The sequence below is a fragment of the Elephas maximus genome, chromosome 23 (assembly GCF_024166365.1).
Source record: "Elephas maximus indicus isolate mEleMax1 chromosome 23, mEleMax1 primary haplotype, whole genome shotgun sequence".
Classification (NCBI taxonomy): Eukaryota; Metazoa; Chordata; class Mammalia; order Proboscidea; family Elephantidae; genus Elephas; species Elephas maximus.
The window spans coordinates 33807928-33827194 of NC_064841.1; the positions used below are offsets into that span (position 1 = coordinate 33807928).

Consider the following 19267-nt stretch of genomic DNA (forward strand, 5'->3'; position numbering starts at 1 on the left):
TAAGACACTCTTCTGACCTAGAACTGACGCCTTTCCTGGGGACCACATTTCAGCCAAACAATACACAGGCCCATAAAATAAACAATAACACCGGAGAGGAATGTGTTCCTCAGAACAGTCAATTATACAAGATCGAGAGGACATCATTTGCCCAAAAGCAAAAATGAGAAGGCAGGAAGGGGTAGAAAAATGGGACGGAAGGAAACCGGGAACCCAGGGCAGAAATGGGGAGAAAGCTGACACACTGAAGGGAACGCAACCAGTGTCATGGAACACTTTATGTACAAACTATCGAATGGGAAACTAATTTGCTCTCTAAACTTTCACCTAAAGCACAATAAAAAATTTTTTAAAAACCCAAAAACAAAACAAAGGAAGATCAGTGCTGGGAAAAAAAAATGACAATTATTTTCAATAATCTTACACCTTATTAGTGATTGTAGATTTACACTAGATATAATTTAGCCTGTTTTCTTTTCAGAACATTTTTCTCTTCTCACTCAAAATATATGAAGCAAGTTGACAGAGAAAAATTACCTGAAATTAATCCATGCTCAAATAGAAGAATGAAATTTTAAATCCTTTGTTAGAGTATTTCTTGAGTTACAGTATGTCTTGTATATTTTTAAAGTTTGAAACTAAGTACATTTTTGCTTTCAAAAAAACTATAAAATGACTAAAAAGGTGATGAAGTTATAACTGACGTCTTGCTAGTATTCTAGTACAGATTCCCAGGTTTATTCTTTGCAGTGGAGTAGTGATGGTGCTCAAGAGATTTATACCAAGACACTTAACTCTCACTAGTGAATAATTTTTTTCCTGATGCTCTAGGGACAAACCAGAGTTGTAGAAGGAGCAGAATTGTAAAAGTATTTAAAAGGTTTGCAGTAATAGTCTATGGATAATTGTAGTATCTTTATTATCTATCAAAAGAGCTTTAATCAGAGAGGAGGGACTCATGACCATGGCTTCTTACTCCCTGAGAGACAGGAAATTGAACATTCTGCTTGAACTGCTCTACTACAAGGTCCTTACAGAACAACTTCATTAAATGATCTTAATAAGACAGAGTGGCTGTCTCTGTCATGGGAAGAAAAGTAATGGCCCTTTCTTGGATAAATCACGTTATGATCTGAGCAATATATAGACATAATAATATGGTAGCCAAGGGTACTCGTGATGGATATTTGCTAGTGTCACTACATGGGGAGAAAAGTATTGATTGAGTGATAGTCTTGGACATTCAGGATTATTATTTACATATTGAAGAAAGGAACAAGAATTGTTGTTGTCTTCTTGTATTTCACAACTCTGTTTTGGGAAAATAATCTGTTAAGGTAAAACTGGAATAGAATTTGCTTATGTTTGAGTAAACGTTAATAGAATCAATCCCATGATCTGGAAAACATTTGGAGATGGCTAGATGGGCAATTACGTATTTCAGTAAATTAGGAAATTATGCCTGTAATAGTCATCAGGATTCTCAGGCATCTCGTTAGCTGTTACAGCTCTATTAGGGCATGGAAAGAGGTTAACTAGGTCCTTGAAAACATTTTTAAATAGATGCTTTAAGGGGCCTGGGTGGGCAAGTGGCTTGTTATCAGCTGCTAACCTAAAGGTTTGCGGTTCAAACCCAGTCAGCGGCTCCGTGAATAAAGTCTTGGCAAACTTCTTCCATAAAGATTTCAGCCATGAAAACTCTATGGAGCAGTCTACTTTTTAACACATGAGGCTGCTATGTTTGTGGGCTGACATGACAGCAGCCAAGAGCAACAACAACAACAAAAATCAGAAATTATATTACATTTGATGATCAATAATGACATATGTATTTAATTGCAACTCAACCAAATTTGCCAGTTCTCTTCTAAAAGGCCACTGCTGAATAGTACAATGTGTTTAATATCTTATTGCCATAGAGGTGATTGATTTGAACTGTATGAGATCAAAACCTATTCAATTATGAGTCCATTTTTTATTAATGACCTTTTTGTAGAGAAAATCATGTAGAACTTTTAAAGCATAGAAAAATAACACCAATATTTACTATCAAATTACCTATGTTTACTAGTGTTATACAGATGTAATTTGGTAAATCAATAATCTCAATCTGTTTTTTCCTTAACATAAAGAATATATTGCTTCAATATTTAAACTTTTTCCTAAGGATTCAAGTGGGCCTTGTAGTCACAGAAAACTCCTCCGGCTATTGTAAAATTTGATGGATTGTTGAGAACTCCGTAAATGCAGCAGTAATTTGTCTCTGCATTCTGGACTTGATTTTGTTTTATTCTTTTCTCATAGGCATTCTAAATATTTATAGGGGGGTGCTGGTAATCTGCTGTGGAAGTCCTGTGAAAAACAAAAAGAACTGATTACCAGCAAATTTACAACCTCTTGCACTTTCTTCCAAATTCTGTTTCTTCTTATTATAAAAGAAGTAGAATAATGGATGAAATAATAATAGAAATTTAATGATTTTTAAAAATTCTGTCATTATTTTATCTCTCAGTTTCTTCATATTTCAACATTGATCATTAACCTGATCATGTTAGCCTTTTTATATAAATGTAGTGAACACCTGTTGTTGTTTCAGAGGAATTAATCAAGCATCCTTCATGATAAATAGAGCTGGCCTTGCTGATTAGGAGTTCCAGGTACTCGTGTTTTCCAGCAAGCACATTTTAGTTGTAACGTTACTGCATCAGAAACCAATTTTAGGTAAGTTCCTTAAAACTAAATGGCATTTGAGTGAAGTATGTATGCAATAACATTGATTGTGAATGTTTAGTAGAGTTGAGAAATGACATTTCAATTCACTTTGGTGCAACATTTATTTAAAAATTTCAAAGTAATGCATTAATTTTAGCCTTAAAGGATATTACTATAAATTAGAAGGTCAAATTCTTATGGGACTATTCACTGGGCTGTTTAATTCACCAGTACTGCTGAGATAGGATCCAAAGCCCAAGGAGGTAAGTGAATTTTTAAAGCAAATTATTTATGTGAGGTTGTAATTTATTAAGTACCTAGGATGCTCAAAGAATATAAATTTTAGTTATTAAGATTGGTGATAATAATGAGAGGAAAACTGATGCCCAGATTTTACTAAAAGGGAAAATTATAACCTTAATAAATTGTTAATTGTTCTAATATAAACCAAGTAGATAAAGATAAAGCTAATGAATTGTCATTTGATGTCTTAAATGTACTAATAACATTTTGACTACTTACATATCTACAAATAGATATTTTGGCGAGAAATTTTCTGAGAAATTCAATATATCAGAACATAATGATGTGCAGAAATTTATTTTGCACATAAATCTCTTCTTATTCACTGGCTTTTACTGTTAAGGCACTGCCACTCGCTACCTTACGTACTAATTCATTCCTCAACAAAATATTTGCTAGATGGTATATATCTTTTTTATATATTTATATATGCAGTTTACTAACACAATTTCTAACAATTGCTTGGGATTGCATTCTGAGGTTTTCTTCCTTTATAAAATATATATCTAAACAAATAAAGTATTTTTTTTTTACATATATTAGAAAAGATTTTGAAATATTTAGAGAACAAGTCCACAGAGAATATTTGACTTAGTAATCTCTCTATATAATAGTGATTCTTAATGGCCCTTAACCCATTGGTGAGCTATGGCAGCTGTCCTAATGGCTGGCAAATGATCTAGAAATATCTTTATTTCTTTATGGCTAACAATACATTCTTCTGGAGGCTTTAATCTTTACTTCAATCAACTATATTTTCTAGTAACATACTAAATGAATTAAGATTCTTAGAATGGATTATTTATAAGGAGGTCTGGTACTGCAGTAGTTAAGAGCTCAGCTGCTAACCAAAAAGCCAGCAGTTCAAATCCACTAGCCACTACTTGGAAACTCAGTGGGGCAGCTCTACTCTGTTCTATAGGGTTGGAATTGCCTCAACAGCAACAGATTTTCAAGGGTTTTATTATTTGTGGACTAAAATTAGTGTTACTAAAATCTGTGGGGTGTTTGGAGTCAGTATTCTACTAACGAGTTTATGGTAAATTGCAACATTCATTTAGTGGAAGATATCAGATGGTTGCATTTCCTGCAATTTTTGTGGAGAGCATTTTAATAGGATGTCTTTAGTGTTGTTATAAATCGGTTATGGTTTTCAATTGTTGCTAGTTTTGTGTTTGGTAATTTACTTGTCAAATTCTGATTTGATTTTTTTGCTACTTGCTTTATTTTTTCTTATTGCTATGATGTTTACATTTGAATGTCATTTCGTTTCTTTACAATTTTTGCCAGTGTTTTTTTTTTTTTCTCATACTGTCTTTGGAAAAGTATGCCATAGACCTTGGAGTATCTTTCCCTAGAGAAGTGGGATCTCATAAAGTCTGGGAATCACTGCTGTAAAAAAATTAGTCAGATTACATATTTGATTTATAATACACTACCTTCCTAATATTCTAGATCCAAAAACACAATAAAGTGTATTCATTTTTAATCAGTTTTCTCTTTTTGATCCATAAACCATTTTATTAAATAGCCTGGACAGAGGGTTCCTTTGTTATTACAGTTAAAGATACTCAGTTTAAAGTCATGAGAAGGGATAGGAAAAAGAATCATATAGCTATTCAGAGGTAATATTGCCATTATAGGATTTCAGAATTATAATTTCTCCTTTGATTTTGTTTAGAAAACTGCAAATATATTTTGTACTGGTTCTTGAAGTAACATAAAAACTCCCATCCTAAAAGATGGTGTATAGTCAGAAAACTGACATTGCATGCTCTTGTCGCAGTTAGTTCTAACAAGATAGAACGTTCTAATAAGATAGGAAGGTTTCTGTTGAGCTTGAGTATGTTAAACTCTGATTATTTTGAAATGTAATACATTGTGATTTAAAGAATGCACAGAAGTCAGATGGATATGATCTTGTTGTGGAGTCTCTTGTTGGCATTCTCTGGAAGTCAAGCCTCAAGACCCTTGGCTCAAAGAAATACTGAATTTGCAGTGGATCTTTATCAAGCCATTTGTTTATCTCACAAGAACAACGTTATATTTTCCCCCTTTGGGACAACCTTGGCTCTTGGAATGGTACAACTGGGAGCGAGAGGAAAAGCACAACATCAGATAAGACAAATTTTAAAACTTCGGGAAAACTCAACTGGTGAGATTGTTTCATATGATTATTTATTCTAGATAATATATGACAATTTATTTTTAAAGCACTAGAGAGAAGGTTAGGGTCATACAGAACTTTAATAAATGAAACATTTATGAAAAGTACAAAATTATGATAAAATGGAGAATTATAAATAATTTTCTTTCATTTATAATTGTTTCCTAATGAAAATGTTATCATAGAAAAAATATATGAAGAAATTGTGTTTTCTCTACAGATATAAAATTGTGAATATGTTTGTATATTTTCTTCTGGCTTTTTTTTTTGGTCAGTTTTAGTTTTAATTAACTGAGGTTATATCATTTCTGTGTGTCTACATACAGAGAGAGGCCTGGTCATCTACTTCTGAAAGATCAGCCATCGAAAATCCTATGGAGCAGTTTTACTCTGACACATATGGGGTCACCATGAGTCAGGATAGACTTGATGGCAACTGGTTTGGTTTATAGACACGCACACATGCACACGTGTAGATATATATACCAAAAAATCAAACCAAATCCACGGCCCTTGAGTTAATTCCAACTCATAGTGACCCTACAAGACAGGGTAGAACTGACCCATAGAGTTTCCAAGGAGCACCTGGTGGATTCGAACTGCCAACCTTTTGGCTAGCAGGAGTAGCACTTAACCACTATGCCACCAGGGTTTCCAGACATATAAATATACATATAGAGATACACACGTATATACTCTTCCATTATCACTTATGTTGTGATCATTTCCCCTTATCAGGCAACTTCTTCAAAACGTAAGTTTAATTGTTGCATTTTATTACTTCTTATGACAATACCATTACTACTTAACCCTTCTTATTAAGTAGGTTGTTTCCAACATTTCCCTTACAAAAATAGTGCTATAGTAAGCACCCTCACTCAGAAAACCTTGTGTGCATCTCTCATTATTTCCTTAGCTTTTTTCCATTAGTTTTCCAATTAAAATTAAACTTTTACCTTTAAATGAGACCAAGACAAAAACATTAGTTTAATGTATTTTAAAAGCTTATTTGGCGTTAAAAGAAAACTGGGATAAAAAAGAACACTTAAATAACTGTGCAGGCTTTGGGGTGTGCACGTGTGTGCGTGCGTGCATGTGTGTATGTGTGTCCGTGCGTGTGTGCGTGTGTGTCATTGTTTTGGAGTTTCCCAAAGGCCTAGGTGGGTTCTATGTAGCGGCTGTATTGCTGGGTATCCCATTTGAAGGAGTAGGCCCATCCTTTGCCCTCAATTTCCATAATGGTCTTAAATTATAAACTTTTCACCAGTGTGAAATAATGTGCCCTAAACATCACATCCAGATCTTTGATTAGGGAATTTAGTCCGTGTAATTTCTGTATGTTTGTCTTAGCTCATAGTAGCCATATTTAGGAATTTGTTTTCCTGAAAATACTATTTACAAGGTTTTATTTGCGTCCTTGGAAATAAAGCCAGTTTTGTACAGAAAAGAAAATTTAGTTGGTGATAGTCAAGTTAATTACAAGAGTTTTCCTTTGTGAATAATGTAAAATGAGGCCACTGCATTCCAAATTTAGTCTTGATTTTTTAATATTAATTTTAGTAAATCCTATTACCCAATTCCAGAAACATTTAAATCACATAAAACTGCTTTGAAAAGAAATAAAACATTTATAAAAATATGTAAAGTTACTTCCATGACCAACTAGCAAAATTAGAGCTTCTGAAATCTAAATTATTTTAAATTGATACAGCTTATAAAAAATACAGAAGTATTAATTCTGAATTGTGGGCATGGTAATCATAATAATAATAATGACGATGAAAATATCGAACATATGTATAGTATATAGTGTACGAGGCACTATTTTCTACACTTGATATATGTTATCTCATTTAATACTTACAATTACCCTGTGAGGCTGATATAGCCCCACTATGTAGATGAGGAAACCAAGGCAAAGAAAGGTTAACTAATTTACCCAGGACTGATATTAAATAATTCAATTGAGGGTATATACAATACGAGCAATTATGAAAAAATTTATATTTTCTTTGGTAGAGTATATACGGAGAATTAAACATTAACATCTTCATACATATAACAAAATCTGCAAAGCTAGTTTTGTATTATGCCTTGCTAACAGAGGGAGAGAAACACAGATGAAAGATAACTGCAAAAAGAAAAAACAAGCCAGTCAAAAAAGGGAGAAAAAAAAATTCTGGAGAGAATAAAAGAGCAGGGAAAAGGAAAGAATAATGGAAGAGAAGAGACTAAGTTTTAGAAGGGGGCAAGTCAACTGCAAGGAGATGGATAAAAGGCACAAGGGGCCTGGAGAAAGGAAGAGGGGAAGCAAGTTAAGGGTAGTAAAAAGGATAGGATGGGAAAAAGCAATTATACTGATCTTGTCTTTAATCACAAAATTTATATTTTGTTCATCATGGATTTTTATATGTTTAAATTTTTTTTAAATATTAGAATATTATTTATCTTGAATGCTGAGCTTGTTGACACTCCCTGAAACTTTGTCTGAGGCAAGTGTCTCATTGACCCTCCTTAGTCCTGGCCCTGCCTTCATCACCCCACTGATCATCAAAAGGTACTTTCTGTTCAGTCAGTCTCTATTTTATATTTCCTGCTATTAATCCCCTGGTCCTGCCCCACTGCTGCATGTTAACACCTGGTTTACTCTATGGGGGTCTGTGGATGTACATACAACTCCTGCCATCCCAACACCACTGGGGCTTTCAATTTCTGCAATTCTCTTCTTTGCTGTCATTGTCAAAACATCTGCTCAGAATTCACCTTCTCCACTTTGCTGACACTCTTTTTGCCCCCTGAAAATATTGCTTACTGAGCAAAGGCTGAGTTGAAGGTGCTTCTTTTTTCCGAGAAGGTTATGGAAAAGGACTGGGCAGAAATTTCTGTCCTAGCTCTGCACTGAATAACCTTGTGATTTGATACTAGCTACCTCACCTCTCAAATTACTTCCTCTCTCTGTGCCTCAGATTATTGTTGTTGTTGTTAGATGCCCTTGAGTGAGTTCAGACTCATAGCAACCCTATGCACAACAGAAAGAAACACTGCCTGGTCCTAAGCCATCCTTACAATCGTTGTTATGCTTAAGCCTATTGTTGCAGCCACTGTGTCAATCCACCTCTTTTCCGCTGACCCTGTACTCTGCCAAGCGTGATGTCCTTCTCCAGGGACTGATCCCTCCTGACAACTTGTCCAAAGTATATAAGACACAGTCTCGCCATCCTTGCCTCTAAGGACCATTCTAGCTGTACTCCTAAGACAGATTTGTTCATTCTTTTGGCAGTCCATGGTATATTCAATATTCTTTGCCACCACCACAATTCAAAGGCGTCACTTCTTTTTCGGTCTTCCTTATTCATTGTCCAGCTTTCACATGCATATGATGTGATTGAAAATGCCATGGCTTGGGTCAGGCGCACCTTAGTCTTCAAGGTGACATCTTTGCTCTTCAACACTTTAAAGAGGTCCTTTGCAGCAGATTTGTCCAATGCAATGCGTCTTTTGGTTTCTTGACTGCTGCTTCCATGGCTGTTGGTTGTGGATCCAAGTTAAATGAAATCGTCAACTTCAATCTTTTCTCCGTTTATCGTGATGTTGCTCATTGGTCCAGTTGTGAGGATTTTTGTTTTCTTTATGTTGAGGTGCAATCCACACTGAAGGCTGTGGTCTTTGATCTTCATTAGTAAGTGCTTCAAGTCCTCTTCACTTTCAGCAAGTAGGGTTGTGTCTTCTACATAACGCAGATTGTTAATGAGTCTTCCTCCAATCCTGATGCCCTGTTCTTCTTCATATAGTCCAGCTTCTTATATTATTTGCTTAGCATACAGACTGAATAGGTATGGTGAAAGAATACAACCCTGACGCACGCCTTTCCTGACTTTAAACCAATCAGTATCCCCTTGTTCTGTCCAAACAACTGCCTCTTGATCTATGTAAAGGTTCCTCATGAGCCCAATCAAGTGTTCTGGAATTCCAATTCTTTCCAATGTTATCCATAACTTGTTATGATCCACACAGTTGAATGCCTTTGCAGAGTCAATAAATCACAGGTAAACATCCTTCTGGTATTCTCTGCTTTCAGCCAGTGTCCATGTGCCATCAGCAATGATATCCCTGGTCCCACATCCTCTTCTGAAACCTACCTGAACTTCTGGCAGTTCTCTGTTGATATTCTGCTGCAGCCGTTTTAGAATATCTTCAGTTAAATTTTGCTTGCATGTGATATTAATGATATTGTTCTATAATTTCCACATTTGGTTGGAATACCTTTCTTTGGAGTAGGTGTAAATATGGATCTCTTCCAGTCAGTTGGCCAGGAAGCTGTCTTCCACATTTCTTGGCATAATGAGTGAGCACCTCCAGCAGTGCGTCTGTTTGTTGAAACATCTCAATTGATGTTCCATCAATTCCTGAAGCCCTGTTTTTCACAAATGCCTTCAGAGCAGCTTGGACTTCTTCCTTCAGTACCATTGGTTCCTGATCATATGTACCTCTTGAAATGGTTGAACATCAACTAATTCTTTTTGGTATGACTCTGTGTATTCCTCCCATCTCCTTTTGATGCTTCCTGCGTCATTTAATATTTTCCCCATAGAATCCTTCACTATTGCAACTTGAGGCTTGAATTTTTTCTTCAGTTCTTTCAGCTTGATAAACGCCGAACGTGTTCTTCCCTTTTGGTTTTCCCTCTCCAGCTCTTTGCACATGTCATTATAATACTTTACTATGTCTTCTCGAGTGGCCCTTTGAAATCTTCTGTTCAGTTCTTTTACTTTATCAATTCTTCCTTTTGCTTTATCTGCTCGACGTTCGAAAGCAAGTTTCAGAGTCTCCTCTGGCATTCATCTTGGTCTTTTCTTTCTTTCCTGTCTTTTCAGTGACCTCTTGCTTTCTTCATGGATGATGTCCTTGATGTCATTCCACAGCTTGTCTGGTCTTTGGTTACTAGTGTTCAAAGCATTAAATCTATTTTTCAGATGGTCTCTAAATTCAGGTGGGATATACTCAAGGTCATATTTTGGCTCTCGTGGGCTTGCTCTGATTTTCTTCAGTTTCAGCTTCAACTTGCATATGAGCAATTGATGGTCTGTTCCACAGTTGGCCCCTGGCCTTGTTCTGACTGATGATATTGAGCTTTCCACAGATGTAGTCAATTTGATTTCTGTGTGTTTCATCTGGTGAGGTCTATGTGTATAGTCACTGTTTATGTTGGTGAAAGAAGGTATTTGCAATGAAGAAGTCATTGGTCTTGCAAAATTCTATCATTCAATCTCTGGCATCGTTTCTATCACCAAGGCCATATTTTCCAACTACTGATCCTTCTTCTTTGTTTTCAACTTTTGCATTCCAATCACCAGTAATTATCAATGCATCTTGACTGCATGTTCGATCAATTTCAGACTGCAGCAGCTGATGAAAATCTGCTATTTCTTCATCTTTGGCCCTAGTGGTTGGTGCATAAATTTGAATAATAGTCATATTAACTGGTCTTCCTTGTAGGCAAATGCGTATTATCCTATCACTGACAGCATTGTACTTCAGGATAGATCTTGAAAAGTTCTTTTTGATGATGAATGCAACACCATTCCTCTTTGAGTTGTCATTCCCAGCATAGTAGACGATATGATTGTCCAATTCAAAATGGCCAATACCATGTAGCTCACTAATGCCTAGGATATGGATGTTTATGCATTGCATTTCATTTTTGACGATTTCCAGTCTTCCTAGTTTCATACTTCATACATTCTGGGTTCTGATTATTAATGGATGTTTGCAGCTGTTTCTTCTCATTTTGAGTCGTGCCACATCAGCAAATGAAGGTCCCGAAAGCTTTACTCCAACCATGTCATTAAGCTTGACTCTACTTTGAGGAGTCAGCTCTTTCCCAGTCATCTTTTGAGTGCCTTCCAACCTGGGGGGCTCATCTTCCAGCACTGTATCAGACAATGTTCTGCTGCTATTCATAAGGTTTTCACTGGCTCATGCTTTTCAGAAGTAGGCTGCCGGGTCCTTCTTCCTAATCTGTCTTAGTCTGGAAGCTCAGCTGAAACCTGTCCTCCATGGGTGACCCTGCTGGTATCTGAATACCGGTGGCATAGCTTCCAGCATCACAGCAACATGCAAGCCCCCACAGTATGACAAAACTGACAGTCATGTAAGGGGCGCCTCAGATTACTCACCATAAAAAGAGGGGTGTGGATGAGATTATTTATATGGACCTTTTGGCTAAACCAATCTATAGTTCTATGACTCCTTTTGTTTTTTGTTTTCAATTAGTCACATTGCACACGTGACTGGCCTTTGGGCTCTTAATAGCAGGAAAAGTAAACATATACTTAAATTTAGGATATTTTCTGTAGGGCTGGTATAATCAAACAACAGTTACATTTACCCAATACGGGTTCTCCATGGCCCTATTTTAGGAAAGAAAATAACTTATTCTCATTGCTTCTTATGAACCATGCATATTTATTCTTTTTGACCTGTGCTAAAAGAGGTTGTTTATCTGTAAATTAAATCAAATTTATAAGTCAGATAACTTTATATTCTCCTCCAACCTTGTGCTACTTGGTGACATTTTTTTCATTGACTTCTGAGCCCGGTGATTTATCAAACAGCAGCTGACTGTCACACAGTCTTAGAGCTTAAGTACATGACATAAATCTGTTTGCTTTGACAAATGAGTTGGAACTGTTTTGACTCTTTCTTTTTTCCCCCATTCCTTTAAAGATGTTCAGAAATTATGAATTCCTGAAAATTGATTTGAAATTCTGCCACCTCATTTCTGACCTTAATTAGTTCTTTGAGAAAAGCTTTTGTATCTTTACTAGGAGTCTCCTCTATAGCCTCCCAGTTATTGAGATATTCCTTTGGGGTTTCAAATGGCCACAAAGATTTACATCTGAAATCAATGCATAAAAAAGTAAAATAAATAAACTTTCTTCTCTTCCTTATGTAGGGAAAGCCAGGGTTGTAAAGAATTACTGAAATTCTTTGGATTCAATCATATAGAAGTAAGGTTTTGTATCTAAAAATATTCTATGTCCGTGTCTACATCCCAGTAAATGGAGAAACATAGAGTTAGAAGTACAATGGAATATACCTTGCAGAATTTCCTTTATGGTCGTGCAGGTTGTATACTGAGGAAGAGCACCAGACAAAGGAGACGAGTGGGGACTGAAATGCAGTCTCCACTCACCTGGGCAAGATGTGAGATCATAAGTCTGCAGACCTTGGGAGAGGGAGCCTGTTCTTATCTGTACGATAACACTCGATAGGCTGACGGTGGCTCTGCTAGCTCTGTATTAAATATAGCATACACACATAGACACACACACACACACACACACCCCTTATTTCCAATAGCTATCTAGTAGTGAGTTCCTTTATGTTACAATTTTTTTTTAACCTTTTGAGCATCTTCCAATAATGAACCATTTGTTTTTAAGTTATGAAAGTGCCCTGGTGGTACAATAGTTAAGTACTCAGCTACTAACCAGAAGGTTGGCTTTTGAATCCGCCCAGTAGCTCTGGGGGAGAAATACCTGGCAATCTGCTCCTGTAAAGATTATAGTCAGGGAAACCCTATGGGGAAGTTTTACTCTGTCACATGGGGTCACTCTGAGTCGGGGTCACTCTGAGTCAGAGTCAACCTGACCTTTGATGGCACCCAACAACAACAACTGAAAATATAATGAAGGACCTGAAAGAACCTATTATTTGAAATAAAATTAGACTCGACTGAGTTCTAGGATTAAGCCAAAAAGGAATGAAATTATCCGTAACCTTTGGTAATGTAAAGAAACCTACTGAGCAAACTATCAGTAAAATTCTCTCATAAGCTTGTGCAGCCTCGTGACAACACTGTGGTCAGAATAACTGAACGATAAATAATTGGCCAAGAGTGTTTCTTTCAGTTGACTCTGACAGACTCATTTAGCTAGTGGTTTAGTTGGAATGGTTAAGATTTTTATTGTTAATGTAGACAGCCAAAGTATATAGATTAATGAACCTGAAGAAATAGACAATTCTGATTCTTACACATCTGTAGAGGTGATTATAGGGGTTACCTGGTAAATTTCAAAACTTGGAAAGATGTAGTTGCTCATAAGACAGCAATTCTTTCTCAAACTGAAATAAAAGTAATATTGAAAAGGATTGCTCATCATGATCTCTATAAAACCCTCATCAGCATACATTAGCATTCCCCTTTGATAAATGTGATATGTACATATTATATGAAGAATGAGATTCTGAACATGAATTTCCAACAATCAAAAATGAGCTAAAACTTGACTATAAAGTGGGAGTGTCCTTCAACCTGTATGAATGTGTATTTTTGCTTTGACAAATTTCAAAATTTACACAGACATTCTTTCTTCCTATATAAATGTTGGTTTCTCCAGAAAATGCATTTTTCTGCAGAAGATAAATGCTTAAAATATTTATAACTTAGAAAGGATCATTATACCTAAGGGTGCAAAAATGATGATATGAATAAGAGCATTTAGATAGCAAAACTGAAAAGCTTTTGTTTTTATGCTGTTCAATACGTCAGTATACATTATAATTATTTTTTAGGAGAAGAATTTTCCATGCTGAAATCATTTTTCTCTGCCATCTTGGAGAAAAAACAAGAATTTACATTTAATCTTGCCAATGCCCTCTACCTTCAAGAAGGATTCACTGTGAAAGAAGAGTATCTCCATAGCAACAAGGAATTTTTTCAGAGTGCTATAAAATTGCTGGATTTTCAGGATGCAAAGGCTTGTGCAGAAACAATAAGTACTTGGGTAGAAAGCAAAACAGATGGTAAAGTTTCCCATTCATTGTTTGCGTGGTTTTTAATATCTTGAAGTAAAGAATAACTATTTTCCTACTAAACTATGGATCAGAGTAATCAAATCTCCTATGTCATTTCACTGTTATTCAAATTAATCCTAAGTCATAAAACTGAGAGTTTTTTTAAGCTGCTTTGAAAAGTATACAAATTTCTTTTTCTTTTTTGGAGTGACACCTTTTTTTTTTTTTTTAATTCCTAATGGAAGAATTTTAAATAATAATTTTTCTTCAAGCATAGGTTTTTGTAGGTATGACAGCAGGATTAATGCCTTTGACCAGGTAGAAGTTAGACCTGTCAATCCCAGATGCCTTCTTTCCCACATATTCTGTAAATAACTAACACATCTTTGTTGAATGTGTTAATATTTAATAATGAATGTTGATAGTCCTATCATAAACATGGTAATCTAAATTTAACCTAAATGCAAACTGACAAATATTCCAAAGGGACTACAGAATGACATTGTAGAAAGAGTACAAGCTTAAAACCACACAGATCTAAGTTCAAATAATAACAAGTTATAAACTATGTCCCATTTAAAATGAGGATACTATTAAAATATATCAGGCCCATTGGAAGGTTTAATAACAATGCACGTGAAATGACAAGCGCATAGTAGGCTCTCAGCTAACCGTAGTTTGATTCTTTGTTCATTCAACTACAACAAATGTGGTCATGTAAGAAAGTACTGTATTCTTTAAGGGTAGCCTTAGGTGGGGAAGCATAAGCTAGGAAATGTGAGGTGAGCGTGGTGAGCAGTGTTCACAGGAAAATTCTATCGGCAGGACACACTGAAGACAGCTCGATGGCACCCGTGATAACTTCGATATATTTTTGGGGCATTGAGATAGGAGATTAGTGGTTTGCACGAGGAAAACCATACTAGCATTCTTGTCCCTTTTCAATGGTCTGAGGCTACTACAGCCACAAAAGTGCTAAGTTTGGGTCTACTATTGACTTGCTAATTGTGACTGACTTATTGAAGAATCCTGAAAGCCTGAATAATACTAATAAGCAGGAAGAGATACTTTGTTTTTATTCTTCTCAAAAGATGATTGACGCAAATGTTTTCACTAAAGAGAGTCCATTACTAAGGTGACCATATGTCCAAGTTTGCCTAAAACAGTCTCCTTTTGCACCTGTTTCTTAGTGAAATGGTTAATAGTGCTCCCCTTTACTCTCAAAATTGCCAAATTTAAACGATAAATCATGCAATCACTCTGTCCATTACTGATCTGCAAAAGGAATTTCTTCTTTAATTTGATTTAAAGCAATTCTGCTGAACCACTATTGCTTATTTCTTTCTGCCTCCTGTTCCACTCACTTCACAGGAAAAATTAAAGACATGTTTTCAGGGGAAGAGTTTGGCCCTCTGACTAGACTTGTCCTGGTGAATGCTCTTTATTTCAAGGGAGATTGGAAACAAAAATTCAGAAAAGAAGACACACAACTGATGAACTTCACTAAGAAAGATGGTTCTGCAGTCAAGATTCCAATGATGAAGGCTCTTCTGAGAACAAAATACGGTACTGCGAGAAACCATACTCCAAAAGCATGGCTTTGGGAATTGCCAGTTATATGTAATATTTTATTTTCTCTGTTCCAGGTTATTTTTCTGAGTCTTCTATGAACTACCAGGTTTTGGAATTACCTTATAAAGGTAATGAATTTAGTTTAATCATCATACTTCCTGCAGAAAATGTGAACATAGAGGAAGTGGAAAAACTAATTACTGCTCATCAAATCCTGAAATGGCTCTCTGAAATCCACGAAGAGGAAGTAGAAGTAAGCCTCCCTAGGTCAGTAATGTAATTTCATTATTCTGGTTCTTTTGTTTCCATTTATAGAGGGAGGAATTTGCATAGCCAGCTGAAAGGTAACAAATGCTTGAGAAGGCTATTGACACAAATGAAAAGAAAAACTCCTATGGAGATGTCACCCCGTTCACTGGCTACAAAGGCAGGTCTAGCCTGTGACAGCATTGCTTTGTCATGAGGAGGATGACTTGAAGTGCTAATTTTCCCTGAAGGGATGAAGAACCATAAATTCTGAAAACTAGACTGCTGGGATTAAAAATAATTATTAACTTTGTATTACAAAAACTTATCTCGCCTTTTTTTCTGATTGGAATTTGAAATATTTATCTTTCATTATGTCTAAAAGGAGCCCAGGTGGTTAACTGCTCAGCTGCTAACTACAAGGTTGGTGGTTTGAACTTACCAGCTGCTCTGCAGCACAAAGATGTGGCAGTCTGCCTCTGTAAACATTCCGTCCTTAGAAACCCCATGGGGCAGTTCTATTCCGTCCTATAGGTCACTATGAGTCGAGATCAATGGGATGGTAAGGAGTCTGGGTTTTGGTATTATGTCTAAGGAAAACAAAAGCCACGCACGAAACACAATTAAAAGACAATGCCAAATCACCTTTGGCAGATGGTGCTCTAACAGTCACTGAGTTACAAATCAAGTCCTTTGGTCAATTTTACGAAGTTAAAACAAAATGGAAATTGCAAAGGCATGTCTCAGGAAACAATAATTATAAACAGGATTGTCTTCATATTATACTTCTAGGAGACAGGAGTATTATGTGCCCAAATAATTCATAGTCCACCTGAACTTTTAAAAAGAGTCAGATGTCTAATAGGTTTTACTCTGTCCTTTTGTTTCTAAATTTCTCTTCAAACTCATCAATGTCTACAGGTGTTGTGTTCCCCTTGTTCCTGACCCATAACGTCTTACACCTTTTGGCTTTCACCTCCTTTTCTACATAGCCAGAATCTAGTCATTAGTCATTCAATCATACTCTCACAGACACTTTTAATGATTTTGTCTTCTTATCTTTGACCATTTCCTAATGGTCTTCCCAACCATCCTCAAATCTGGGTCCAGTCAAAAAGCCTCTCCTGCGTGACTGCTGATTTGATGGAGCAAAACCTCAGAAAGCAGTCACTTCTGGCTTTACTAAAGTTGGAGCTTGGAGATCCTTGTTTATATCTAGAGAATTTTCTAATCCCCCACACCACATCAAACTTCTATCCTCCATCCTCTGTTGCTGTGGTTAAGTGCGCAAGCACAGCAGAATAAAATACTGCCCAGTCCTGCACCACTCTCACAAACATTATTTTGTTTGAGCCCATTGTTGGAAACACTGTATCAATCCATCATTGAGGGCCTTTCTCCCTTTCCCTGACAGTCTACTTTACCAAGCATGATGTCCTTCTCCAGGGATAGGCAGTCCCTCCTAATAACATGTCCAAAATACATGAGAAGTCTCTCCATACTCGCTTCTAAAGAGCATTCTGGCTGTATTTCTTCCATGGTATGTTCAATAATCTTCACCAACATCATAATTCAAAGGCATCAATTCTTTTCTGGTCTTCCTTATTCTTTGTCCAGCTTTTGCATGCATATGAGGTGATTGAAAGTACCATGGCTTGGGCAGGCATGCCTTAGTCCTTAAAGTGAATTCTTTGCTATTTAACACTTTGAAGAAGTCTTATTTGCCCAGTGCAATATTTCATTTGATTTCTTGACTGCAGCTTCCATGGGCATTGCTTGTGGATCCAAGTAAAATGAAATCTTTGACAACTCTGTTTATCATGTTATTGGTCTAGATGTGAGAATTTTTGTTTTCTTTATGTTGAGGTGCAATTTATACTGAAGGCTGTAGTCTTTCATCTTCATCAGTAAGTGCTTCAAGTCCTTTTCCTTTTCAGTAAGCAAGGTTGTGTCATCTGCATATTGCAGGTGGTTAATGAGTCTTCCTCCAATCTTAATGCCACATTCGTCAGCAACACTATAGTATGTGCTAAATGAGTATAGTTGAATTAAATTACATAAATATATTCAAGAAAGTGATTCTCTATTCTTTCCCTTTATCTAATTTTAAATATCTCAGAAATTAGAATTGAACTTTCCAGTCAGTCTTGAATTCATTCCCTGTAAGAGTCCTGATGAAGCCATCCCTTTTTCCCATACACGCACCGTAATGAAAAATAGAACCTTAGCCATTTGCTGGGAAATTTCTCTCTAGGGACAGAAAGGTGAAATGTGCTTTGTATTCACAAGACTGAAGATTTTGTTATCAATATTTCAATTACATTAATACATTACATTTAAAATGTATTTGGTTTTTACCGAAAAGATGAATCCTCTGTTTTCTTAAAGGAATGATTTGCTTGGTTTTTTTATGCTTATTAACAAGTTCAGCCCATTATGCACATTTATCGAATTAAGTTTCCTGAGCACCAAAATGACAAATTGAAAGTTTTGAAATACATTTTCCCTGAAATGAAAATTTTCCTCACACTAAAATAAAAACCAAACCTGTTGCTGTAGAGTAAACTCCGACTCATAGTGGCCCTGTAGGAAAGAGTAGAACTGCCTCCTAGGATTTCCAAGGAGTTGCTGGTGGATTCAAACTACTGACCTTTTGCTTAAACAGCCTGAGCTCTTAACCACTGTACCACCAGAGCTCTCATCAAAATAAGACCAATTTAGAACATGTGTTTAGTACAGAAGGGAGAAATATACAGGCTCAATAAATGCTTTTGGGTGGACTGACAGTTTTATATTTTATTATTCAATGCTATGGTTCTTCTATATCTTAATCAATACACAATGTTTTTCAAAGTGATAATTGAAGATTTTGGTAAAATTGGAAGTCTAATGAACTATACTAAATTCTCTTTATTGTAAAATGAAATAAAAGCCTCTTTGGTAGCAAAGTTTAATAAATTTAAGAGTTAGAAAAATTAATAAGAATGTACACAAGGCACAGTAGGAAGAAGCATGTGACTATTTAGATGGCTATTTATATTGTAGTTATTTAAAAAACACTTCTCCTTCCCCACTTCCATATGTGCCTAGTTTAGAATCAAGACCAATACAACACAGTGTAGTCTAAAAATACTGGGTGTTTTCTAGTGTTTATGGCAATGGGTTTTTTATTATCTGTAAGGTACTAGATGTAAGAAGAGACTTTGAAGCTTGCTCTTGAATGTAGGGTAGCTAAACTGAACAGAAGAAATGATGAAGTAAAAGAGTTGAACAGAAGATTTCAACGAGCAGCTCAAGAAGACAAAATAAAGTATTATAATGAAATGTGCAAAGACCTGAAGTTAGAAAACCAAAATGGAAGGACATGCTCAGCATTTCTTATGCTGAAAGAAATGAAGAAAAAATTCAAGCCTCGGATTGTAATATTGAAGGATTCTGGCGGGGGGGGGGGGGCGGGGGGTGGACATT

At 36.0% G+C, this 19267-nt stretch overlaps 1 protein-coding gene across 2 annotated transcripts in view; it reads left to right on the forward strand.

The window, feature by feature from the left end:
* Positions 1-2619: 2619 nt before the first annotated feature.
* Positions 2620-19267, forward strand: part of SERPINI2 (serpin family I member 2) — a 36255-nt gene continuing 19607 nt past the window's right edge. The window contains exons 1-5 of one of the 2 annotated variants that reach the window (XM_049867318.1): positions 2620-2721; positions 4908-5170; positions 13760-13990; positions 15353-15547; positions 15628-15820. In XM_049867318.1, the coding sequence (XP_049723275.1) occupies positions 4909-5170; positions 13760-13990; positions 15353-15547; positions 15628-15820 (881 nt within the window). In that variant the 5' untranslated portion in view covers positions 2620-2721; position 4908. Of the gene's footprint in view, positions 2722-4765; positions 5171-13759; positions 13991-15352; positions 15548-15627; positions 15821-19267 lie in introns of those variants that run through there. The other variant, XM_049867319.1, reaches the window with a different exon arrangement.